The sequence below is a fragment of the Heliangelus exortis genome, chromosome 7 (genome assembly GCF_036169615.1).
Source record: "Heliangelus exortis chromosome 7, bHelExo1.hap1, whole genome shotgun sequence".
NCBI classification, from domain to species: domain Eukaryota; kingdom Metazoa; phylum Chordata; class Aves; order Apodiformes; family Trochilidae; genus Heliangelus; species Heliangelus exortis.
Window position 1 is genome coordinate 6,074,212 of NC_092428.1, and position 22,110 is coordinate 6,096,321.

At 51.1% G+C, this 22,110-nt stretch overlaps 3 protein-coding genes across 9 annotated transcripts in view; 2 read left to right on the plus strand and 1 right to left on the minus strand.

Moving 5' to 3' along the window:
• ARL3 (ARF like GTPase 3) overlaps positions 1-6,876 on the plus strand; it is a 31,192-nt gene extending 24,316 nt beyond the window's left edge. Inside the window, exon 6 of one of the 3 annotated variants that reach the window (XM_071748386.1) lies at positions 5,871-6,876. In XM_071748386.1, the coding sequence (XP_071604487.1) occupies positions 5,871-6,041 (171 nt within the window). In that variant the 3' untranslated portion in view covers positions 6,042-6,876. The other 2 variants (XM_071748388.1, XM_071748389.1) reach the window with 2 other exon arrangements.
• The window catches only part of C7H10orf95 (chromosome 7 C10orf95 homolog), a 237,984-nt gene that overhangs the window by 48,320 nt on the left and 167,554 nt on the right, over positions 1-22,110 (plus strand). The gene's annotated exons all lie outside the window — the stretch shown is intronic.
• TRIM8 (tripartite motif containing 8) overlaps positions 12,676-22,110 on the minus strand; it is a 29,957-nt gene continuing 20,522 nt past the window's right edge. For all 3 annotated transcript variants that reach the window (XM_071748384.1, XM_071748382.1, XM_071748383.1), the window contains exons 3-7: positions 17,178-17,273; positions 16,083-16,316; positions 15,704-15,735; positions 15,001-15,116; positions 12,676-14,291 (exon numbers count right to left, since the gene is read on the minus strand). In XM_071748384.1, coding sequence (XP_071604485.1) covers positions 13,684-14,291; positions 15,001-15,116; positions 15,704-15,735; positions 16,083-16,316; positions 17,178-17,273 — 1,086 coding nt within the window. In that variant the 3' untranslated portion in view covers positions 12,676-13,683. The remainder of the gene's footprint in view (positions 14,292-15,000; positions 15,117-15,703; positions 15,736-16,082; positions 16,317-17,177; positions 17,274-22,110) is intronic.

Sequence of the window (22,110 nt, forward strand, 5' to 3'; positions counted from 1 at the left end):
GGTATTTTCAAGTGAGAACCTCTCTGCTTCTGATTAAGCCCTGAGGACTCCCTCTCTTCTTTCTTAACTCTTTAGCTCCCCTCCAACGTGACAAGCACCTTTGTGGCTGAGGGGCAACATGGAGGCATTGGAGTGGGTCTCTGTTCACCCTAAGGGCCTGCCGTGCTCTGCCTTTGGCCATCATGTCCTTAGGGCAGCTGAGGTCTTTGGCAGCCTTTTGGCACTTTGAGGACAAGGGCACAGGAAGACAGAGATACTGCTGGCTACCACAGGGCTAGCAGTGATGCTGGCCCAAAGGCTCTGGTCTTTCTTGGAGTCTCACTATCATTTTAAGGATCAAAAAATTACCTGTTGCGGCGAGCCTTCTCTCGGGGACGTGGCTCTTCTCCGGAGCTCTCTTGCCATCCCTCTCCTCAGGCATCTTCATCTCTTGACTGCTTCTGGGAGCATGCCTTTTATTTTGCCCTTCAGCCCCGCCCATTTCCGGCTGGGGCAGGCCCTAATTATTGGGCACACCTGGGCCTAAGCTCCCAGTTCATTATCGGCGACACCTGAGGACCTGTGGTTCTCTCTACAATTACCACTAAAGATAATGCAGTGAAGTCCCCCCTTCCCTCCAGATCTCAAGGATGGCATTTGCCCAGTATCAAAACACAAAGATGTTTCGATATGACTTATTTCTGCCTGACTTATTTCTTCCTTGAGCCTCCCTGTCAGCAGAGATACCTTGTAGGCAGGGAAGAGGTAATGGATTTGATGGGACACAAATGTGAGGAGATTGTGCATCTTGCTCTCCATTCTGTGTTCCTCTCAACAGCTAAGTGACAGGCACAGATAAAATGTCTCTTTGCCCTTCAACAGCGTATCCTATTTGAGATCTCTGTAATCAACTCATGACTCAGGTATTCACAACACAAGTGCTACCATCCTGCTTGCTGTGGTCAGAGATGTCATGCACACATTTTTATGGGAATACACTAAAGAGTATATCATCCTCTTAAAATGTGACCGCATCTATTCTCACTGAACCCCTGTGGGACCCCTCAGGACCCATTTTCTGGGGATAGCCTGAAGAACAGACAGAAGGGTCCAAATCCAGTTATTGTAGTGGCTTTCATGTATCTGGATTTCAAGGCTTACCACTGAGCAGAGAATTAGAACTGTATTCTTTAGAGAGAGCTGACTGTATAACAAACAGCCCCCCTAAAATTCATGGTCTCAAACGTAAGATGATTTGCCCAAGGTTACACAAATCATGAGTAGCTGAATCTGGAACTGAGCCTTCATCTGACACTGACATACCTTGACTTCAAAGTGGTCCTTCCGTGAAGGACCTGTACATAGCAACATGATCATAGTCATAGACTGTCAGGTTGGAAAGGATCTCAAGGATCACCTGGTCCAACCCTGTGGATGAGACAATGATACTTTCTATGGTCAGATGAAAGACTTAATAACATCTGTGTGGCAATATCTACTGAGCAATGAAGCACTTGGGTTTTTACCCATGGCATTTTTGGGGGCAGGGGGCATGTGGGGGATAGATGAGGAAGCAGAACATGGTTTTTGCATAATGGTGGTAGGGTGGGATTCGGGGATTCCTTTTCTCTTAACTTGACTAATATTACCTTTCTCTGTCTGAAGGATGGCATGAATTGGGTGTGCAAAAATGTCAATGCTAAGAAGAAATAAAGCGTTCTGAGCTGCATGGAAATGGAGGAGCGGTGGGAGCAGAATTCTAGCCTGAAAACACTAATTTACTGCTTTCTGACCAAATGTTTTTCCATCTGTGCACAGCTACAGCTGTTAAAAGAAAAAAAAAAAAAAAGAGAGACAGAGAGAGAGAAAAAAAAAAAAAGGGAACAACATCAGTTAAAGGCTGCTGCTGGATTTGGAATTTGACCTGCTCGTTAGTATATTTTTTTTATCCCAATAAAGGAATTATATATTTCCTTCCTATGCATAAATAGTATTAAATGTCTGATTAGTAAGCAAGTCTGTAAGCAGAAGCAAGACTGATTCAGTGTGGAGCAGAGGGAGTGGTGAGTTACTGTAGTTGCTTAGATGCATAGGACCTGCCCTATATATGAGGGTTTGCAATTGCTGAGGGCATGCTGAGGTGTCAGTCACAGCTTCCCCTCAGTGACATAAAATGCGGTTGTGTTACCAATTGTGGGTAGTTTTTTAAAATAAAGCTGCTAAGGAGTCATTTGTGTAATAAGGATAGAAGAATTCCACATATTCCTATAGCCATAAAAGAGGAGTTTGATCATAACAAGGTACTGTTGCATTGCGACACTACTGTAGAAGGGAGAGAAGGGTTATATGTGTATAATTGAAGCTCTTTACAGTTAAAATAATGCAGGATGAGCATGCGTAGGGCTTTTCCTGCAGCTGAAGGAGAATTTAACCCAGCATTTCACCTTGAGCCAGCAAAAAAATGTGGTTCCTATGTTCAGTAAGTTCCATATGTGAGATTAGTCTTGATGTTGAACAATCCCTGTTGATTTTCCCTTGCTGTTAAGGCAACTCTGCAGCAAAATGCAATTAAGTCCATGATTACTTTCTAGAATGAGATACTGGGTCCCAGGTTTCCTTTTTGAAATGTGCAAGAAATATACTCCCACCCCTCTTCCTCAGCAGGCTGTGCCTAGTCCAATGGAAGACTCAGGGGACTGCCCCATGGTGGTCCCTGAGGTGCCCCAGCCCAGTGTGGGCTGCAGATTGCCCTGGTGGAGGATGAGGAGCCTGGTGAACAGCAGATGGGAAGCACTCTTTAAAACGAGGATTCATTCTTCCCCAAACTGGCTTTGCTCTGAAACAACGCAGTTGCTGAAATAGGAAAGAGAATGTGTTTCCCATATCCGATTCAAATCCAGCCCCAGCTGACAGTGAGCAGGAGTCATTAGCACAGCCAAGCAGCCATGTCCTGCATGAAGTGAGCTTGGTGACTCCTGGGCCAGTTTCTAATGCACAGATGGCAAAATAATCCCACTGCCCTGCTTGCCAGCTTTGTTTGCTGCCTGCCTAAAAAAGGCCAGAGAATAACTAGGGGACTGTATTACCCCTTCCACCTCCTGGATACGGACCGGCGGGCAGCGTGGGGAGAGCTGCCTGTACTACAGCATGTGGCTTTACCACGCGTCAGCGAGTTGACTCATGGACCCAGGCAGACGGCTGACACCCCTGGAGCGCCCAGATCTTTGCTCCTCCCTTCCCCTGGACGTCTCCACCTCACGGCAGAAACATCTGCACTGTACTTGAAGCAGTCCCTGACCACCTACATGTTACAATACAGCCCAGCAGATTAAAATAATCTGGGGCTGATCCCGGGTCCCCCCATACATCAGGATCTGCAGTAGCGGTTCAGGGGTTGATCTACACGTACATCTGTGTGTAGTTCATCTGCCTTTGCTGTGGCTGGGGGCAGAGGGACAGCTGCGACAGCAACTGCTGTAGCAATCCAACTTTAATCTGCCTGCGTCCGTGAGTCAGCACCCTCGGAGTGCATCTGTCTCCGGCACTGGGGCAGGACATGCATGCCGAAGTAGCACAGCCTTGCTTTAAAACCGAACAACTGGGAGGAGGGGAGGGTGGAGGGGGGGAAGAGAAAGCTCAAGTGAGCTGTTAAGCAATCACTAATGACACAAAGTGACACGGCTCCCGCTTTGCATGAATTGAGCAAAGAGTCATGAGGAGAGATGTTAATTTAAACATAGCTCGTTCAGTGAATCCCCACCTGCAATGGCTTATCAGGAACCTCAGGACTCTGGGCACCATGTGTTCCTGGGTCAGCCCAAGGAGGAGAAATTAATTCCAGCATCATCTTTTCCTTGCAATTAATTCATTTATCTGATGCAAGACTTGAAGCCCTTTACTAAAAGCATGCTATGTCCTTGCTTAATGGCAGATACACCTGAGCTTTGAATTTGCCCACACTGCATATCAGGTGCAGAGCTAATTGCTTGGGTACCCTTCCTCTGGCCCAGGGAGGACAGAGCAGAGTCTCCTTGGGTGCTTGGGTGTTCATCATTCTCACTTGAAAGGGAATTGAGTTGGTGCTTCCCTGCTCCCTACTTTTTTACCAGTGGCAAACTTAACCATGTGACACCCCATCTTGTGTCACAGTTAGCTTTCTGGGGCCAAAAAGCATCTAGGAAGGTAATACGGTTTTGGGGTTTTTTTTGGAATCACAAGGTGATACTTGGAAATCTGTGTAAAATATACTGATTTTCTCATCTTTCCAGTTTGAAAGGAAAAAATTACCTTACTGAACTCAGGATCCAGAAGTATTTGCTGGCTCATTCCTTATATTTGTGTGTAACTACACGTATTGGTTGCGTGCATCTGCACCAGCCAGAGTTTCATCTGTAATCCAGTAGATCAATTTGGTGTAACTGTGCCAGGTAGTTAGAGAGGAAGACTGTGATAGAGCAAGTCATGCTGGGAGGATGGAAGTGGAAGGTTAAAATGACCATGACTTAGGTAAGTCACCCTGCAGTGATGGCTGTAAATGCTCCTTGTATTGTAAACATCTCTCTGTGTGTGCTCTGGTGACAATGTAAAAGGATTTGAGGTTCTGTTCACTTGCTGCTCCTTATCTGAATGTATTTACATCTTCTCCCTTGGTAATGCTTGGCTAAATACCACCTGTAAAACTGGCTGGGGCCAGCCAAATCACTGTTCAGTGGAACCCCTGCCCCTCTCTCAGCCCTTCAGCTCCTGTTTGGTTTATGGTAATTGCATGCACGAGGCTTTGTCCTTCCAACTCTGTCTGCTTTGCCCTCCTTTAAGTGAGATTCAGGGAAAGCAAACCACCTCATTGGTATGGGTGGAGCTTTGCCACACGTCGCGTCAATTCAGAGGGTTTTAAAGCCAGAAGGGACCATTATGTTCCTCTCTCCTGACCTCCTGCATAACACAACCCATGAAATGCCACTCTGCCAGCACAGTGACTTGTGGTTGGATTAGAGCACCTCTGGTAGGAAAACATCCAGCCTTGATTTAAAGGCTCAGAGTGACAGAGAGACCACCATAGGCCTCAAGAAGTTTGTTGCAGGGGTTAATTCCTCTCCTGTGCAGAGTTTGTCCTGATCCACTTTCACATCCTTAAATCTGTTTTTTACCTTCACAATAAATGAGAAATCCCTCTCTTGCCTCTTTGCATTCTCTGGAGGGTTGATGATGGAAAAGTGAAATTCCTCATAGGCACATCAGGAAAGGTGGGTCCAAACCCCTGCTCCAATGACAAGCACTGGGCATGGGGATTCATGTCCTCCTATGGCTGCAGCCTTGCTCCCTTGCTGCAGTTCTGATGCAGTGTGTCTCCTTGCCCTGGAGAATGCTTGCCAAAGCCTCATGCAACCTTCTCCCATTTTTCCTTCTACCAGCACTGCTTCTTGTACATTAATGACCTTTTTGTCTGTCGAAAATAGAACTGATCACCAAACTTTTTTTATTAAGTGTGCTGGGATGAGACCAGCCCACTCAAACTTGCCCCCTGCCCCACAGGGCTCTTTCTTCTGCAAAAGCAAAAGGTGGTGGCTGTTGCATTCCCTGGGCCAGCTGGGTCCACACAAGCTCTTTCTTTTATGTTCCCTTTTTGAATTTCACCGAAAAGGGGTATTTGCAATATCTGGTCATGTTGTTACTCAGTGTATAATTTAGATGTCTTTGTCAAAAAAAAAAAAAAAAAAAAAAAAGGAAATAAATTAAAATTTAGTAGAAAGACAACTCGTGTTTGGGGGTGATCCTTTCTCTTTGGCAGGCTCATTTTTCCAGTGGTCAAGACGAGGACTGTGCCTTCCCAAGGAGACGCCGGTCAGTCTGCGGAGCTGCTTTTTGACCACTCCCCTTTGTCTCCCCATCAGAGACAGTCACCGGTACCAGAAGCAGTCAAGTCTGTTGGAAGAAGCTTTTTCTCTTTGGATTTTCACTTAAAGAAACCTATCAGTTTTCACAAAACTATCAGAAAAGCCAGCCAGCAAGAAAGGCAAACTTTGAGAGGATCTTCTTGTTTCAAAAATCATTCTGTAGGTTAAAAAAAAAAAAAAAAAGAAGTGTCATGAAACACGTTCCCCACCAACCTGACAGGAAAAGGGAAGGGGAGGAAGAAAAGCAGCAAATATTTGCTGCTTTGGGTTTGGTTCAGTGGAGCGAGGTTTGGAGGGGGTTTCAAGGGGAGAAAGCAAATTCTGGAGTCGTTTCTTTCCAAATAATTTGACTCATTACTGTTCCTGCAACAGTGTGACAGGCCAAAAAGTGAGAAACTGTTAGAGCTCTTTAAAGCATCAGCTCCCTCTGTGCACGGCCAGGATGCCTGGAAGGCTGTCAGAGCCGCTGGAAAAAAACATTACAGATGGTCACACTTAATTTCTTTTCTCTCTCTTTTTTTTTTTTTTTTTTTTTTTTTTTTTTTTTTTAAGGCATGCTTTATACTGAGTCCTGGTATTTTTTCAGCAAAGTAGGAAATACTTTTTCATCTTGTTTGCCTAATGGATTGGATGTGAAAAATATTTCTCTGGCAAGTGAACACCCCGAGAGCTGTTTGACTTGTCACGACGTTATGAATCGGCCCCTGCGGCCCCTGCCCCCGAAGCCGCCGCGCTTCCCCTCTCCTGTTGCTGTTTACGGTGGGACACGCTGTAATTTATGGCGAGGCTGCGTGTGACCTTGCATGTGTCTGCTCCAGCAAACCGCAGCTCCCTTCCCCGCACAAACCCCGCTTTACATTCACATGATGAATTTAGTGCTCCCAAAAGGACAAGGAACAGAGTGGATTGGATGCAGGGAGGGTAAAAAAAAAAAAAAAAAAAAAAAAAAAAAATCATCCATAGCCTGAAGGAGAAATAAACACTGAGATTTTTGTTCCTCTTCCACCAGCATTTCCCTGTTGTTTATGGTCTCGCAGCCCCTGGATGGCTGCCTTTATCAGTGCAGAGAAATTGTCTGGGGCTGCGGAGCTGGAGATTTCAGCCTTTGCATTCTTATCCCGTGGGCATCCCTGGCCCTGGCAGGGCACGAGTCAGTAAAGGGCAAGCTGGACCAATGGCCATAGTGCTCCAGCTGCATTGCCTACCTACCTGGGCACCCACCCAGAGCTGAAGCTTTTAAAATTTTCTTTTATTTTGTTTTGTTTAAGTGGAAGCAAGCTCGCACCACAGCCTTGTGATTGGCTCCTGGCTAAATTGCAGCTTTGGGCTCAGTTGGCTGAATTCAGGCTTGTTGGATTTTTTTATTACAATCTGTTCACTTATTTCCCTTCCCAACACTGACTGGAAGCAAAACTCCTGTAAAGCTGCAGTCAAGCTGGGGGACGCCGTCAAAGGCTTGCTGGGAACAGCGTGGGGGGGGAGGGGGTTGCCCCCTCTATGCTTCCTATTTAACTGGCTGACTGAGATGAATATCTATATCCTATTTAATGGGAAAAGGAAAAAAAAAAAATCTCAGTTGGAAGAGGAAGGGTTGGAAGGAGCCCCTCTGCTTGCAACGTGCTGTGACTATGCAGCTCTGAGCTGCAGCCCCCATGGGCGGCAGGGCCAGGCAGCGAAAAACAGCCCCAAATAAATAATCCTATGAGGAAGGGGAGCTGTCAGGTAGGTGAGGCTCCAGGTCTGAGCTGCATTAGGAGCTGGCAGGAACGCCCAGCAAATATATCATTTGGATGAGAGGTATTTTTAAATAGAAGTTGTCCTTGCTGCTTGGCTTTTGCAACCTTTATTTTGTGCTACCGATGGCAGACAAAGCCTTCCAGCTTTAATGCTTTTTTGGCTGTAGGAAGAAAACTGGCAGGGGCTTAGGGTGCTGAGGAGGAAACTGCTGGGAACAGAAGATCTCCCTGTGTCTAGACCATTGCTCATGAGCTGGGGACACTGTGTTTTCCCCACCCTGTGACAGCTGGGTCCCAACCGACCAGGCAAAGCCAGCATCTTGGGGTGGCTGAACCAGCTGTCCTGCCCTGGCTCCATCACTCTCCCCGATGTCAAGCAGGAGGATTTATGTGTATTTTGAGGTAATTTTTACAGCTGGCACCTGTGAGGCCAGCACTAGGCAGGGATAACCCAAGGAGCTACACCATGGGGGGCCGGGAAGGTGGCGTGGGCATGGGCACCTGGTCTGGGGGAATGGGGAAACTGAGACATGGAAACCCACACTCCTGGGGCCAGCACTTGGGTCTGAGACCAGGCAGGGGACTCAGGCCACAGCTCATGCCCACTTTTGGAGCCAGGGCAGGAGCTTCAGCTCTCACACCCCACGGGGGCTGGCGGGGGGGACGCTGAATCGGGCGCATTCAGCATGGCACAGCTGGTGCGGGCTGTGGGGCGGGGGGGCTGCAGTTGCTCCTGACACTTTTGCCTCTGAATGTGATGATAAACTCCCTTTCCCGATTAGTGCTGATCCCTCTGCCTCCAAAACAGTTGGCCCTAATGAACATACGGCCCAACAGCTGTAAGCGGTTATACATATGCATGGATATATATATTTATCCCCCCCCCAGCCCATCCATATATACTGGAGATCACAGCTGTTGCTATTCTTCCTTGCAATGCAGATCAGACGCTCTCTCTCTTTGGAGTCTTACTTGACCTATTTTGCAGGCGCAAGATTTTTTGTGATGATGATTTCCCCAGTTGGTGCTTTTGATTCTGCCTGAAACATCTTGATTGAAGGCAAACAATGGCAGCTCCGGCAGCCGGCAGCGCCCCGCACCCACGCGCCGCCCCGGCCCCGCCACGCGCCAGGGGGGCTGAGGCACAGGGTCGGGCTGACACTTCCCAGGGCATCAGTCCATCCCAACCAGTCTCCTCTGCCACCCCTTCCCTGTGCCCGTGGGATGTGGCTCTGCTGCCTGGCCCATCAGCTCAGCCATCCAACCTGGACCTGGAGGCTTGTGCTGTTCTCCCCACCCTCTGCCACCTCCAGCTGGGCCCTGAGCCTCTTCCCACCACCTGGAAACTGCTCTGCGATGCCAGCATCTTGTAAACCAGGTGGTGATGGCCCCTGGGGGCCCAAGGGTGCCTCAGTTTAAGGCCATGTGAGGAGATGGTGCCCAGGGTGCCAGAGCTGGGGAGGTTGGCAAAACCCAACTGGCTGCTGCATCCCTGGGTGCAGCGATACATTGTGTGCTCTGTGGGTGATGGAGACCTTCAAAGCCCTTTTCCTGAGAAACCCCAGCCTCTGCTTGCTGCTCAAGGTGAAGTTTTGGGGCCTCCACCAGCCCTGCAGCCCCACCTCACCCCAAGCTGTACAGGTGCCCCATATGAAGGGCCATGAAGTCACTGCATCCTGGTGCAGCACAGCACTGTCTGGGCACACACAAAGCCATTTCGTGTTTGGCATTTTTGTTCAAAGTGTGTCCTTCATCTGTGTTTCTACAGCAACCAGGAAGTTCCCATCCTGGCACAGCTGGAAGGAGTAAAGCAGCTGGGGAAATGGAGCAAGAGGGCAGAAGGAGAAGATGGAGGGTGAAATGGAAGAAGCCAAAACCAAGTTTTTAAAAAATTAAAGCTGCACTTCTTGTCTCCATCCTGGGCCTCAGGCTGCCAAAGGGCTCCAGCCCTGTCCCTGTCCCTCTGTCTCCAGAGGCACTGCAGCCACCTGGGGCAAAACAAAGGGTGTGAAACACTGGCCACTGGAGCCCCTCTATCTATAGGGCACCCTGGGGTGTCCTGACCTGCACATCCCTGGTATGGCTGCATCCCCTGAGCCCCTCCATGGGCCTTGGGTTAAAAAGACTGCACTACCTTAGAAACCTGCTTTTTTGGGGAAAAAAAAATCTGACAAAATAACAAAACCCAAAAACCCAATGAGCCACCAGTGATTCATCCTAGGCAGCAAGTCTCTTCATTTATTCATTACAAGATAATACCCAAATCTGGCTAATTAATATTCCTGCATATTTTCCAAGGGCTGATGAGGTATCTTAAACATCTTGCCAAGATGGGCTTTCATATTTATAAGGTTGATGTGCAAACTTAAATTGATGCTGTCTAAATATACTCCTCATGTTTAACCATGGAGCTTCACCCCCGGGGTGCTAGGGGGGTTCCCTGGGCACACACCTCAGCTTGAAGCAGGACCCGGGGGCTCGTTGGGTGGGAGGGCCACCCAAAAAGGCTACTGCAAGCCAGGGTGTGATGTCATAGTGTTCATCTGTCCACAAAGATGTGAGATTTCTGCTTCCCTGCGTGATGGGAGTGGAGCATGGTGAGCACCAAGGGGTCAGCAGTGCTCTGGGGCAAGGGATGGGTGCAAGCACGCACACAGCTGGATGTGGTCACAGGTACCAGAGCCAGGCCTGCAGCTTCCTGCTGAAACCTTTTTCCAAGGTTAAAAATAGGCCTTAGTTGCAAACTGAAAGCCTGGTTTGCATTCACCCTCGTTATGTTGATTGCTTATTTACATGTATGAAAATAGAGGCATAGGCTCCTCCACCTGGGGACCCCTCGGCACAACAGAGCCTGAACCCCTCTGGGTAAATCCCTCTGGGATGGGCCATGGTACTGCCACCCCCTCCCAGAATCAACCTGAAAATGAAGTGTCAGCCCCCCTCCAGGCACTGATCAGGGGGATGAGCTGTGGCCCTGAACCCCAAGGGTGGTGGCCAGAGGTGTGGTGACTATCGGCACCACCACCTCTCCCCTTGCCCAGCTCCACCAGATGTGCGTGTCCAGCTCCAGCTGTTCCCCATCAGCCTCCTCTGAGCAGCACCACTGGCCCTGGGATCCTTTTTCCACCAGGCCCCATGTCCTTCATCAGACACTAATTTGGTCTGGCCCAGCTGCTCATTTTTCTTTCTGCAGTGTGACATGTTTTCACCCAGCTCCTAATCCGTCTCTTTCCATTCACAACTTGAGCTGTTTATGGATGTGGCTCTGCTCCCCGCACTTTTCCCACCCCCCATACAGACCCATCCATCAATAAAACCCCACTGAGTACCCAAGCATCGGCTCTTCTCCTGGCAGCCTGGGACACCATTATCCCAACACATCCCAGGCCGCCCAAGGGGTGACCCCGGGAGGGCCACTGCCCCCTTCCACACCACCAGCCATGTGCACGGTTTCATGGTAATGCCACAGGTAGCCAAGATGCCAGGAACCTCTTCCAGGCTGGGGTAACCGGAGGGGCCATGGCACTGGGGGTCTTCAAGGGACACCCACTGCTTCAGGGCTGCTTCCTCTGGTGCAGGCACAGGGTGAGGGTGGTTAGTGGTGGGGACATGTCCCAAGCCCTTCTGGGGTCATCTGGTAAGGTTAGGGTAGCACCCATGTCCCCCCTGTCTATAGGTGACATGTGCTTTAATGCCTACCTGGGGCTAGCAGCTGCCTGCTTTCTAGGAGGAAGAGGAGGAGGAGAGGGAGGATGGCTGCTGGGAGGGCAAACCTGGGGGCACTAAGCACATGGGGATCACCCTAGGGTGGGGGTGACCCCAGCTGTGCACTGGGGACCCCCCCTAGGCTCCCCTTCATGAGGAGGGACATCATTCCTCTTGTTCCTGCCTCAAGTGTCCACATCCCCACCAGGGCTCTTCCTCCCTCAGCAGCTGGCCACATGGGCACAGGGAAAGCACTACAGGATCCCTGTGGCAGAGGCTGGGAGCATCCTGATCCCTCCCTTGCTTGTGACTGAGACATGAACCCCCAAATATCCCAGAGGTTTGGATGTCTCTTGAAGCATCTGAGCAGGACAATGGCTGGGAAGAGCCTGGCAGGGCAGTGGGTCCCAGATACTGCCCTTGGCATCCTCCACATGGGGTAGCACGGAGCTGGAGGGTGGCTGGGAGTACAGAGGGGCAGGGTGCTGGCTCCCCCCCCTTGGCATTGCCTGGAAAGGGTCCCATTTACAAAGGATTTGCTGCTGCCTCCTTCAGGGCTCCCCTCCTGTGGACTCAGTGCCTCAGTGCTCATCTAGTTCCAGCTGACTGAGACTTTCTGCCCTTCTCATTTTTCACCAAAGCAGCATAGGGGGAATTCAAACCGGAACGAAACCAGGGACATTTTGCAACCAGGAAAAAAATGAAGGAAGCCAAGCTCGAAAAGAGCAATGGAAAAAACCTGATGCTTCTACAGCACTGCTCTGCTTTGTACAGTCAGCCCAGTCTCCCCTGATTGAAGAACTTGCCCCTGCACAGCCACCCAGGCCAGCCCACAGCCTCAGCTGAAGATTTCCTCCTTGCAGGCCTTAGCCAAGCTCAGAGGGTCCCTGAATTAGCCCAGGGTGCTGCTAGCACCCACAGAGCCCCACAGAGTAGCAGAACTTCAGGTGAAAAAAAAAGCCTCGAGGGCTGGGCTGCTGCATGGCCAGTGTGGTGGATGCCAGCTGAGGCACAAAAGTCACCATCCCCATCCCCATCCCTGCTCCCACTCCACAATGGGGATTGTTCTGGAGGCCGCAGCAGGATGTGGCCCGGCCGACTCCATGCCTGACTCACATCCTTGTGGGCTGGGAGGGAGCTGGTGGAGAGCCACAGCTCCAGCATCCCTCCCTGTGGGGCTGCGACACAGGTCAGACCCCCTCACCAGCCAGGCCCACCCATTGCCACCCCACTCCTGAGCTGATCCCTCCAAAACAGCCCTCAGCCAGCTGGGCACCCAGAGCGGTCGCATCCCTGAGGAGGTGGGAGCTTCCCACTGGAGCAGGAGTTCCCTGGGGAAGAGCTGCAGCAGAGCGAGGCGGTTGCACTAAGTGATCACATTTATTTGAATATTTTTTTGTGTGTGTGTGTTCTAAAATCGGTTACAGAATAAATACCTGTGCCTTATAGCAGGAAGTCCACTTTTTTTTTTATACAAAGTGCTTGTTACAGGAAGTTGCATCAGCGATATGCAGGCGGGGGGTGCATTTCAGCCACACTTCCCCTCCTGAAAACTAGAACAGATTTTATTTATTTATTTATTTGTGGTTTTGTTCTTTGTTTTTTTTTTGTTGGATTTTTTGTTGGTTTTTTGTTGGTTTTTTTTTGTTTGTTGGTGTTTTTAAAGTTTCTTTTCCCTTTTTTTTTGTGCATTAAATTTCCTGCCATTGTGTATTTACAAATCTCTGAAAGAAGGAAAAAAATGCCAATATGCATGAAAAATGGCCTCATAACACAAAAAAAAAAAAAATCAGCCTTTAAAAAAAAAAATCGTAACAAACCCAAAATCTACAAGTATCATTTCATACTGAATCAATGATAGCTTTTTTTCTTTTTTTCTTTTTAAAAAGGCAAAGAGAGGAGTGGGGAGAGGGGAAAAACTGAATCAAACCAGAAAAAATTAACTCAGGGAAATGGAAAGAGAGGAGGTGCCATTGTCCCTTCTGAAGTTTTCCAAAGGCAGAGAGGAGTGAGGAAGAGCGTGACACACAGACCCAGACGCCCGACCGAAATCCCCATCAATTTCTTCTCAGTACTTTGTCCCTCAACTTTTGTCAGTGAGGGGCAGGAAGAACTTTCCAAAATTAAATTAAAAAAGGAATTAAAAGGAAAAAAAATTATTTCATTTTAGAAGGATTTTAAAAAAAAAAAAAAAAGAGAGAGAGAGATGAGAGAACAACCCTCCCCAAAATCTTGGAGGGGTGTGAGGCAAGGAAAAAAAATGGGTTTGATTTAAAAGGGGAAAAAAAATAAAAATAGAAAAGTCGAACAAAACCAGACTTTTCTCTCTGAACGCATCATCGAGCGGGACTCTCTGGAGAGTGTGATGGTTAACTGGTGACGTAGTGTTTCGCCGACGGTTGGCCGTAGACCCTATAGAAATCCTGCCGCCCGTGCTGCTGGGATGCGTCAATCCATTCCCTCACGGCAAGTCCCGGGAGTGACTGGGGGACGGCGGGGGCGGGCGGCAGCGGGTGGGAGTACTCCTGCGAGGAGACCGTCCAGGGAAAGTGCCCCGACCTTGGGTAGGGCTGGTGCCCGCTGTGGTTGGACACAGAGGAACAGTAACAGTTATCCACGGAGCAGACGAGGATTTTCCGCCCGCCGTACTGGGAGAGCACGGACTGCTGAGATGAGGTGGTGTTGGGGTAGTGAGATGGGTTGAAGACGGAGCCCGAGTGCACTGGCTGCGGGCCGCTGGGAAGTCCAACTATGTGCTGTGTGGAGCTACAAGGCACCATGGCTTGTGCGGACTGCCCCTCGCCAGCTGAAGCGCCCTGGCTCATGTACTGGCTCGCCACAGTCCCAGACGATGGCTCGAGGAAGCTGCCCTCGGGAAAGGCGGTGGAGTGCTTGCGCTTCTCTGCGCCGGAGTTGCTGATGGTGCAGGGGTACATGGGGATGCTCTGCAGGAAGGGGACGGGAGTGCTCAGAGGACCTGAGGAGGGGAAGAGGAAAGGAGGAAGATGTCAGGCACAGCACAGTGAAGCTCTGCAGTGCTCTGGCCACTGGTCAGAACCTGCAACAAAGCCCCAGGATCCAGCCTGTCCCACCAGCAGTAAATTGGTCGCGCAGCTGTATGCAGGTGAATTAGTAGGTGCTGGTTTGGGACCTTGACAACAGACTCAGAGCGTCCCCAAGTGCTGCTCTGCAAACACGTGTGCAGGCTGAGCCCATGCAAACTTGTGACCACGGACTGTAGCAGGATCAGAGTGGGACAGGCTGGGTGACAAAACACAAAGCCCCCAAGGAAAGAGGACTGGGAAGTCCCTGCAGGACATGGTCTGCTGCCAGGCATGGGTTGGGGGCTGCAGGATCACGCCTGTCCCTGGCTGTCCCTGCCCACATGCAGCCCTCATCTTTCCACTGACTTTTCCTGCTTGTGGCCAGCCCCCATCCGCTGTGTCATTGCCAATACACAGCCATTTCATAAGCTAAGAGAAATGTTCCAGAGAGAGCCAGAAGTTGGCTTCATGGCACCTCCATGCCTCTGCTGACCACAGAGGGGTTCCCAGGGGTCCCTGCATTCTAACAGCTCTGCCCAACCCCTTGTATTGGGATCCACAGGGAACCCATCTATTGATACAGGAGGTATCCTGTAGCAAGGTCCTGTGTAACCCCGTCAGCACCCCTCAGGCTTCACTCACCTTCCAGCAACTTCCTGAGCTGCTTCTCCTTCTTGGCGATCTCATTCAGGAAGAGCTTGGAGTTAAGGTGGCCAATTTTGGGTGGGGGCAAGCTGCCACCTGTACAGTTCTGGGTCCTGTTGAAGACCGCAGGCAGAGAGGAGAGGGATGAGAGATGAAGGACACTCAGGAGAGGGTCAGGAAGCCCCCTCACTCCTTTCTCCATCACCCTCTTAGTGATGAACCCCTTTCCCAAGGAGGAAGCGCAGAGGGCACTGAGGAGAACCCCTTCCCAGTGGGCCAGTCCCTTCCTGGCAGGATCTTCCCCCTCCAGCCTTGCTGTGAACACACTGACCCCTGGCTCACCCTGGCTCTGCTAGCACTGGCTTTAACCCTGGGGCCTGCAGGGAGAAGGGAGGGAGCAGAACTGGACTGAGTCCTGCACCCCAACCCAGCTGGTCCCATCCTGGCTGAGGTGCTGGGTCCCAGCTCTGCTCTTCAACAAATACACCACTGCATTTCCCCTGCTCCAAGGGGAGGACTTGATTCCATGCCCCTGGGAGGGGATTTTTCATCGTCACAGACACATAGGGAAGCTGAGGCACAGTACATGCCTCTCCCGGCCCTGAAGGAACCCTAGCTCTGCTCCTCCTCCAGATGTCACACTGCTACCACCCTCAAGACAGGCCCCTCCCCCCCAGCATGCTTGCCCTGTCACACTTACCTGTCCATTAAGATTTTCACAGATTTTGTGTTCTATAAGGAGAAGAAACCCTAGTCAGTAAGGACAGTCACTGCCCCAGCCACCACCTCCCCTCTTGGTGTCACCTTCTGCAGCCCTCCAGGAGGGGACAGGCTGCCCAGGGGTGCTGAGCCCTCTGTCCCCACACAGAGGCTGTGCCAGTCCCATCCACCAGCTGTGGGATCTCCTGCTACAAGGCAGGCACTGAGCCTGCCCCACTCCTCCTCTCCTTCCTCTGCTGAGCCCTGCAGAGGCACCAGCGAGTCCTCATCAATGCCCCAGCCTGCTCCACACTGTTCCCTACACGACAGACCTCCCCCTGACCTCCTCCTACCCCCATCCTGGGAGCAGCTCATCTTACCTTCATGAAGTTGATGTCCTCAGTTTTGTCAAACATGACCTGGACAGAGCTGAGGAGCTTCTTGGCCTCCTGCATGCGCTCATTGAGGTGGAGGACCTGGGCTGCGTTCTCATTGCAGAACTTGGCCTGGGCCTTGTCCAGGATCTCCATGGTCTTCCGCAAGTCCTCATCCAAGATCTGGTGCATCTTCTCATACTGGAGGCGCACCTCATCCTTCAGCTGGCTTACCTTCTCCTGGGGGAGAAGAGAAGAGTCAGCCCCTTTGCACCCTCCAACCTCCACCATGCTGCCCCAGGACATCTGGGTTATATCCCCAGCAGGTGGGACCTGAGAGCTGCAGCACAGCTCCGCTCCCCTGCAGTACACAAACAGATCAGACCCTGCAGTCAGATGCTGCAGGGGACTCCTACGTTTCAGAGACCCAACAGGGCAACCGTGGAGGTCTGGCTAATCCAGCAGATATATCCTGGATTCTAGGTGGGGATCGCCTCTGGAGAGCTAATGCCAACAACAACCTGCCACAACACTGAAGCAGTTGAAAGACGCTGCCCATTCCCATCCTCACCCACATTCCCATCCTCAACCCTGTCCCCATCCCTACCCCAGGCTGGGGTCATGTCATTCCCCAGAGCTCTCCTCTCCAAGCTCTGGGAGGCTTAGGGGCTTTAAGGAACACAAGCTGAGCTTGTTTTACCTGTGTCCCAGCAAAACACTCATTTGCATCTCTTTCACCTCTTAGGTATTTCAGCCATTCATTTAGAGATCTCCTACCTCCAGACCCTACCCTCCCCCTTAGGAAGAAGTGAGTGGCTTGGGGAAGGCTGTGTTGACCTGGGGCAAGGCAAGGGCCTTCTGATATTTAAAAACAGCCAGGACTCACGAGGCTGTAGGGCAACTCAAAACACATTTCCTCTCCCAGAAGTACAATTTCCAGGACAGAATTGGAGACAGCAGGTGAGGCTGGTCACTCACTCTTCCTCTGCATGTCCTCCCTCTCCCTGCCCACCTGGCCCCTGTGCCCTGGGAGCCTGTCCCCATCACACCATGGGGTGACAGCCCCCAGGGCTGGCAGCAGCAGGGTAAAGCACCAGTTACCTCAACCAGCCGCTTGTCTGATTCCAGCTTGTAGAGCTGCTCTTCGATGTCTTGCTCCCGCTCCTCCAGGCGGTCCTGCTGCTTCATCAGCATCTTCTGCAGAGATGGGAGAGAAATGCAGCTGTCAGAGCCAGGTAGCCACATGGAAGCTTCAGTGCTGCCTGCACCAGCTCTGCCCAAGCAGTTTGGGAGGGACAGGACTTTCTCCCAGTGGGATGCCATCACCAAGCTGAAAACCCACACGTGGCTGGTGGAGGTGGAAACCTCGCAATTTTAATGGCCATGCAGAGAGGCTGTGTTTTTTGGGCTGCCTTATCAGCTGGGGACCTTGATTTGGGTCCCCTGGATGCAAGCAGGCCCTTGTCAAGCCCTGGGGAAGACACAGAGAGGTTTGTCTTTGACTGTGGCCTTTTTGTACCTTTTTGAGTCTCATCACCCATTGCCAGCAGGTTTTCATGAGACACCACCACCCCTCTACACTATGCCAAATCTTTTCTCCCTTCCCTGCCTCTGTGACAAGCCTCAGAGCCAGTGTCAGTATAATCGGGAAGGACAGGGAGAGGAGAAACAGGGCCTTCCCCTTACATGCCTGCAGTCCCTGGTCCCAACTCCTTGGGGCTGTGCCTGGGCCATCAGCCTAATAACTGGGACAAAACATCATCCCCAGCAATCGGGGACAGCACCTTGCTCCTGGCACACTTTGCTGTGTGGGGAAGGAAACCCACCACCCATGAGAGAAGGACCCTGTGAGCAGAAGCAGAGCTTCATAAAACATCCCTCAAAATCAACTACTAATTTTTCCTCCTGGGAAAAACTTTTCCCGGGGGAAGGCTGCCAGACCAGTGGGGTGAGAAGAAGAGCTTCATCTGGTGTGGAGACACAGCATTAGAGGCTCTCGATGATGGGAGTGAGATGGGAAGAAATCAGGATTGAGGATGAATTTCGAGGGGAATATTGCTATTACAAACCACCACTCAGGGATTTATAATCAAGTAATTAATTCCTGGACGAGGCGGGAGGGGGAGGGTGGCAGAGGCGCAGCTGGGATTAATTGCATTGCAGGGAAAGGCTGTCACCTCCGACTCACTTCAGGAGCAGGAATGTGAAGCCTCCTCCCTCCTGTTGTTTTTCTTAAGGTCTTCAGTACCTCCAGTCTCACTGCTGCTGGGCTCCTACCACTAATAATAACTGAAGAGCTAAAAAAACCCAGCTTCCCACCCACAGTCGCACTCCACATGTGTGCCTGGTGCCCACGTGTGTGCACTCACCCACGCACAGACACACAGACAGGCACACAGACAGACATACAGACAGCACATCTACTGAAACAGGGTCTGAGAAGCAGCAACGTGGACCCCAAGGCATGGGGGGTGTTTGCTGGTGTGTGTGCACAAGAACACACAGGCCTGCAAGCATCCAAGGGCAATTGTCACTGCTTGGTTTTTAACACCAGCTGAACAGCCAGGAGTGCCCACGTGGAGAAAGATTTGATGCATATATTTAAAAACTCTTTTTTCCATTGTAAAAGGGTCATTACTTGCACTGCTGCAGTGCCAGGAGGCTGAAACTTGCTCCTGGGTTAAATATGGTCAAACTGAACTCTGTAGAGAGGGTTGAACACCGCTTGCTCAGAGAGAGCCAAGGGCTCAGGCAGGAACTGTGTCCCAGGTCCTGTGCTGGCAGCTGGGCCAGGGAACAGGGCTGCTGGTGACTTTTCTGGGGACTCAGATGGGGCTTTGGGTCCAGCACTGCGAAGAGCTGCAGGTGGGTGGGCAGCAAGGAGGGCAAAGAGGCATCAGGCAGGAGCCTGCTCTGGCAGAGGCACAGGCAGGTGCACGTCAGCACAACCTCCTCCCAGGCACTGCTGGCTGAAAACACTGTTTGCAACATCCCTCTGCATGGGGCTGGTGAAATCACACTTGATTGATGGGAAAGCTGCTTGCTCCAAGGAAGGAGATGCCATCCTGCACCCCTGCTTGCAGGAGGCCCACTGAGCCTGGAAGCAAAGGCAGGTCTTGTAATGCAGGCTGACTTCCTTGCTCTGCAAGCTGAAGAGCCAAAAGACATAGCAAGCCTTCACACCGAGCCCTTCCCTGTGCCTCCCTCCCTGGGGGCTCCAGAAGCAGCCACGTCCCCTGCCTGGCTCCCCCAGCCACCAGCTAGAAGAGGGCTGGGAAAAAACATACAGTGGGATCCAAGACTCACAACTCATGGGGCACAGAGGCCAAATCCCCACTGTGCCCCAGCGTATGTGTCAGGCACCCAGCATGGAGCCACCCGAAAGCATCCCCTGCTGAACTCCCCCCCCCTATGCTGCTGGGATGCTCTAAAGGGGGAAATCAGGATTTCCCAACACTGCCAGGTGCTGGGCAGGTGAAGGCCACCCTACCAGCCCCACAAGTGTGAGGAAACCCCAACAGATGGACCAAACAGCCCTGGACATGCATCTACCATCATCCCCTTCCCACTGCCCTGCAGCTGTCCTGGCAGACGTGCCAACCTTTGTGTTTTGTATCAAACCTGAAGGTGTTCTGAGGTGCATTTCTATGTGAAATCAAAAAGATATACATAAATATATATAAAAATAACTTTATATATATGAAGTTAATAGCCACTCACAGCTGGAAAAAGTAATCAAAATCCACAAAATCCAACCTAAAGCCATAGAAATCAGAGTGAATAGAGGACATGCGGCATTTTCTTTAAATCACACATTTAAGCCACTCTCATGATTTTAGGGTGACTTAAAAACCATTCGTGCCTGGGACTGCAGCATGATGGGAGTCAGCCCACAGCAACTGAAACCTTAACAAGACACATTGGTATGAACTACCCCTGCTGGCACAGAAGGGTGAAATCTCATTGTCTCTGCAGCACGGGCTGAATTCCTTAGGTATTTTGAAAAGGAAAATATATCCCTTCCCCTTCCATCCCCTCCCAAATCTGGTATTTCTGAAGTCATGAACTACTCCTCCTCCTCCAGGATCAGAATTTCTCAGGGTAATTTCTCATATTTCATGCATGACCTTGATACTGGGAGAACGGCAGCTCCCTCCATACAGGCGCCTGCCCTGGACTTTGAGCAGCTCTGCGATCCCAGTTTTTCTTTTCTGAGACATGTCACCAGTTTGTGAAACAGCCACCAAAAATGCTCTGTATTCCAACACCAGCTGAGAGTGAACTCATCTAATTAATAAGTTAATCTGTGTTCGGGGAAAGTGGCTGGTCCACCCTGACTCTGTAGGCCATGGTGAGATGGGGCTAGTTGCTGGACAACAGTTTATTCTGCTGGAGTTGCAAGTCATCAATCGCTCCTCAAGAAAAAAAAATAAAGGGGAGCTAGGGAGAAAGCCCTAAGAAAAGGTTAGCAGGGCTCTCTGCAAACATGCCATGGGCATAAACCCTGTGCAGGAGCAGGACTGCTGAAGGGGGAAAGAGAAATGAGCAGAGTTTATCCTTTGCTCACTGATGCTCTACCACCAGTGGAACAAGGTGCATCCTGACCAGCAATCATGGCAAGCTGGGTGGGTTTGGGGTACTGAGGAGATGCACTGGGTAAGAAATGCTACATGAGAGGCATCTCTGTGGGAAGCAAAGAAAGAGCTGCAAGGTCTTTTTCCAAGGAGGATGCACACAAGCTGGTGCCGGTGGGTCATGCTGGTTAAAGGCTTTCTGACCATCATTACCTGCCCTGTGCTTGCTGGGAGGAAACCACCACTGGTGAAACTACCCCTGCCCTATGTACACCTCACTGTAGCTCCTGGGGCATACTGGGCACTTGGACTCCTCATTCAAGAGTCATTATAGGGCTGCAGCACCACAACCATCAGCAGTGTTACACACACAGGTCCAGCTCAGCTGATTGGGCAACCTCCCACTGCAAAGGAGAAGGCCTGAGAAGGAGCTCACACCCACCCAACCTTCCAGGCAGGGAGAAACATGCAGGCAATCTCCATGGCTTGTCTCAGGTTGGTCTCACCACTGTCCTCATGCTGAGCCCATGATAATGGTGCATTATGTCCCTGCTTTGCCTGGAGCCCCCAGATCCTCTCATCCCCACTTCTGAAGCTCCCAGCAGCCGGTCACTCTGGGGCCAGCACCAGGGGAGCAAAATCCCACTACATTCCCCAAGGTTTCACATGATTCAGCGATGGCCTGGGTCCCCACATGGTACTCCTGGGAAGAGTGGGCAGAGGAGAACCAGTGGCACCCCTTCCTTGGGGGCTCAAGCACTCATCAGCCCCTGCTCAACTCCCAGTGGGATCAGGAATGGGCCTGACAACCTCACCAAAGCCAGAGAGATGCTCCATGAACTGCCGAGCAGATGGTTTTAAATGAGAGTGGGAGCAGTGAAAAGCCTTACTGTGTTCATAGCAAACTGTGGTCCATGCAGCTTCTCTGATGGTGTTGTGTGTCCTTCATGGGCATTCCCATGGCAAAAGCAACCATCTCCCTGCACACGAAGCAATCGGGGGGAATTTTGCAGGATGCTAATTCCCAATAAACTGAGCTGAAACTGCCTGCAGGTTCAGAGGGTGCTTGTGGAGGGCAGGTGGACAAACCGCGAGTGCACAGCCCTCATTTCTGGAGGACACTGGGAGAGCAGAGAGCCATACTGCCTCACAGAGTGCCTTTAGCTGCAGCTGGACAGCTGGCCCAGGACAGGAGCACTCCCTTCTCTGCCTCCCTCCTTCCCTCTCCTTTGTGCCCAGGCCTTCCCCTCGAGGCCAAATCCCAGCCACAGAGTGAATAAGGACATTGTTTGCAGCCACCGGAAAGCCAGAATGGAGGGAGCAGCTCGGAGCATGAGGGGGAGGAAGGGCAAGGAGGAGGAGGAAGGTGGAACCAGAGTGAGGCAGCCATGAAGGGAAGATGCCTCTTGTGGGAATGGCTCCAGACACCTGCAGCTCAGCCCGGGAATCAGGATCAAGGG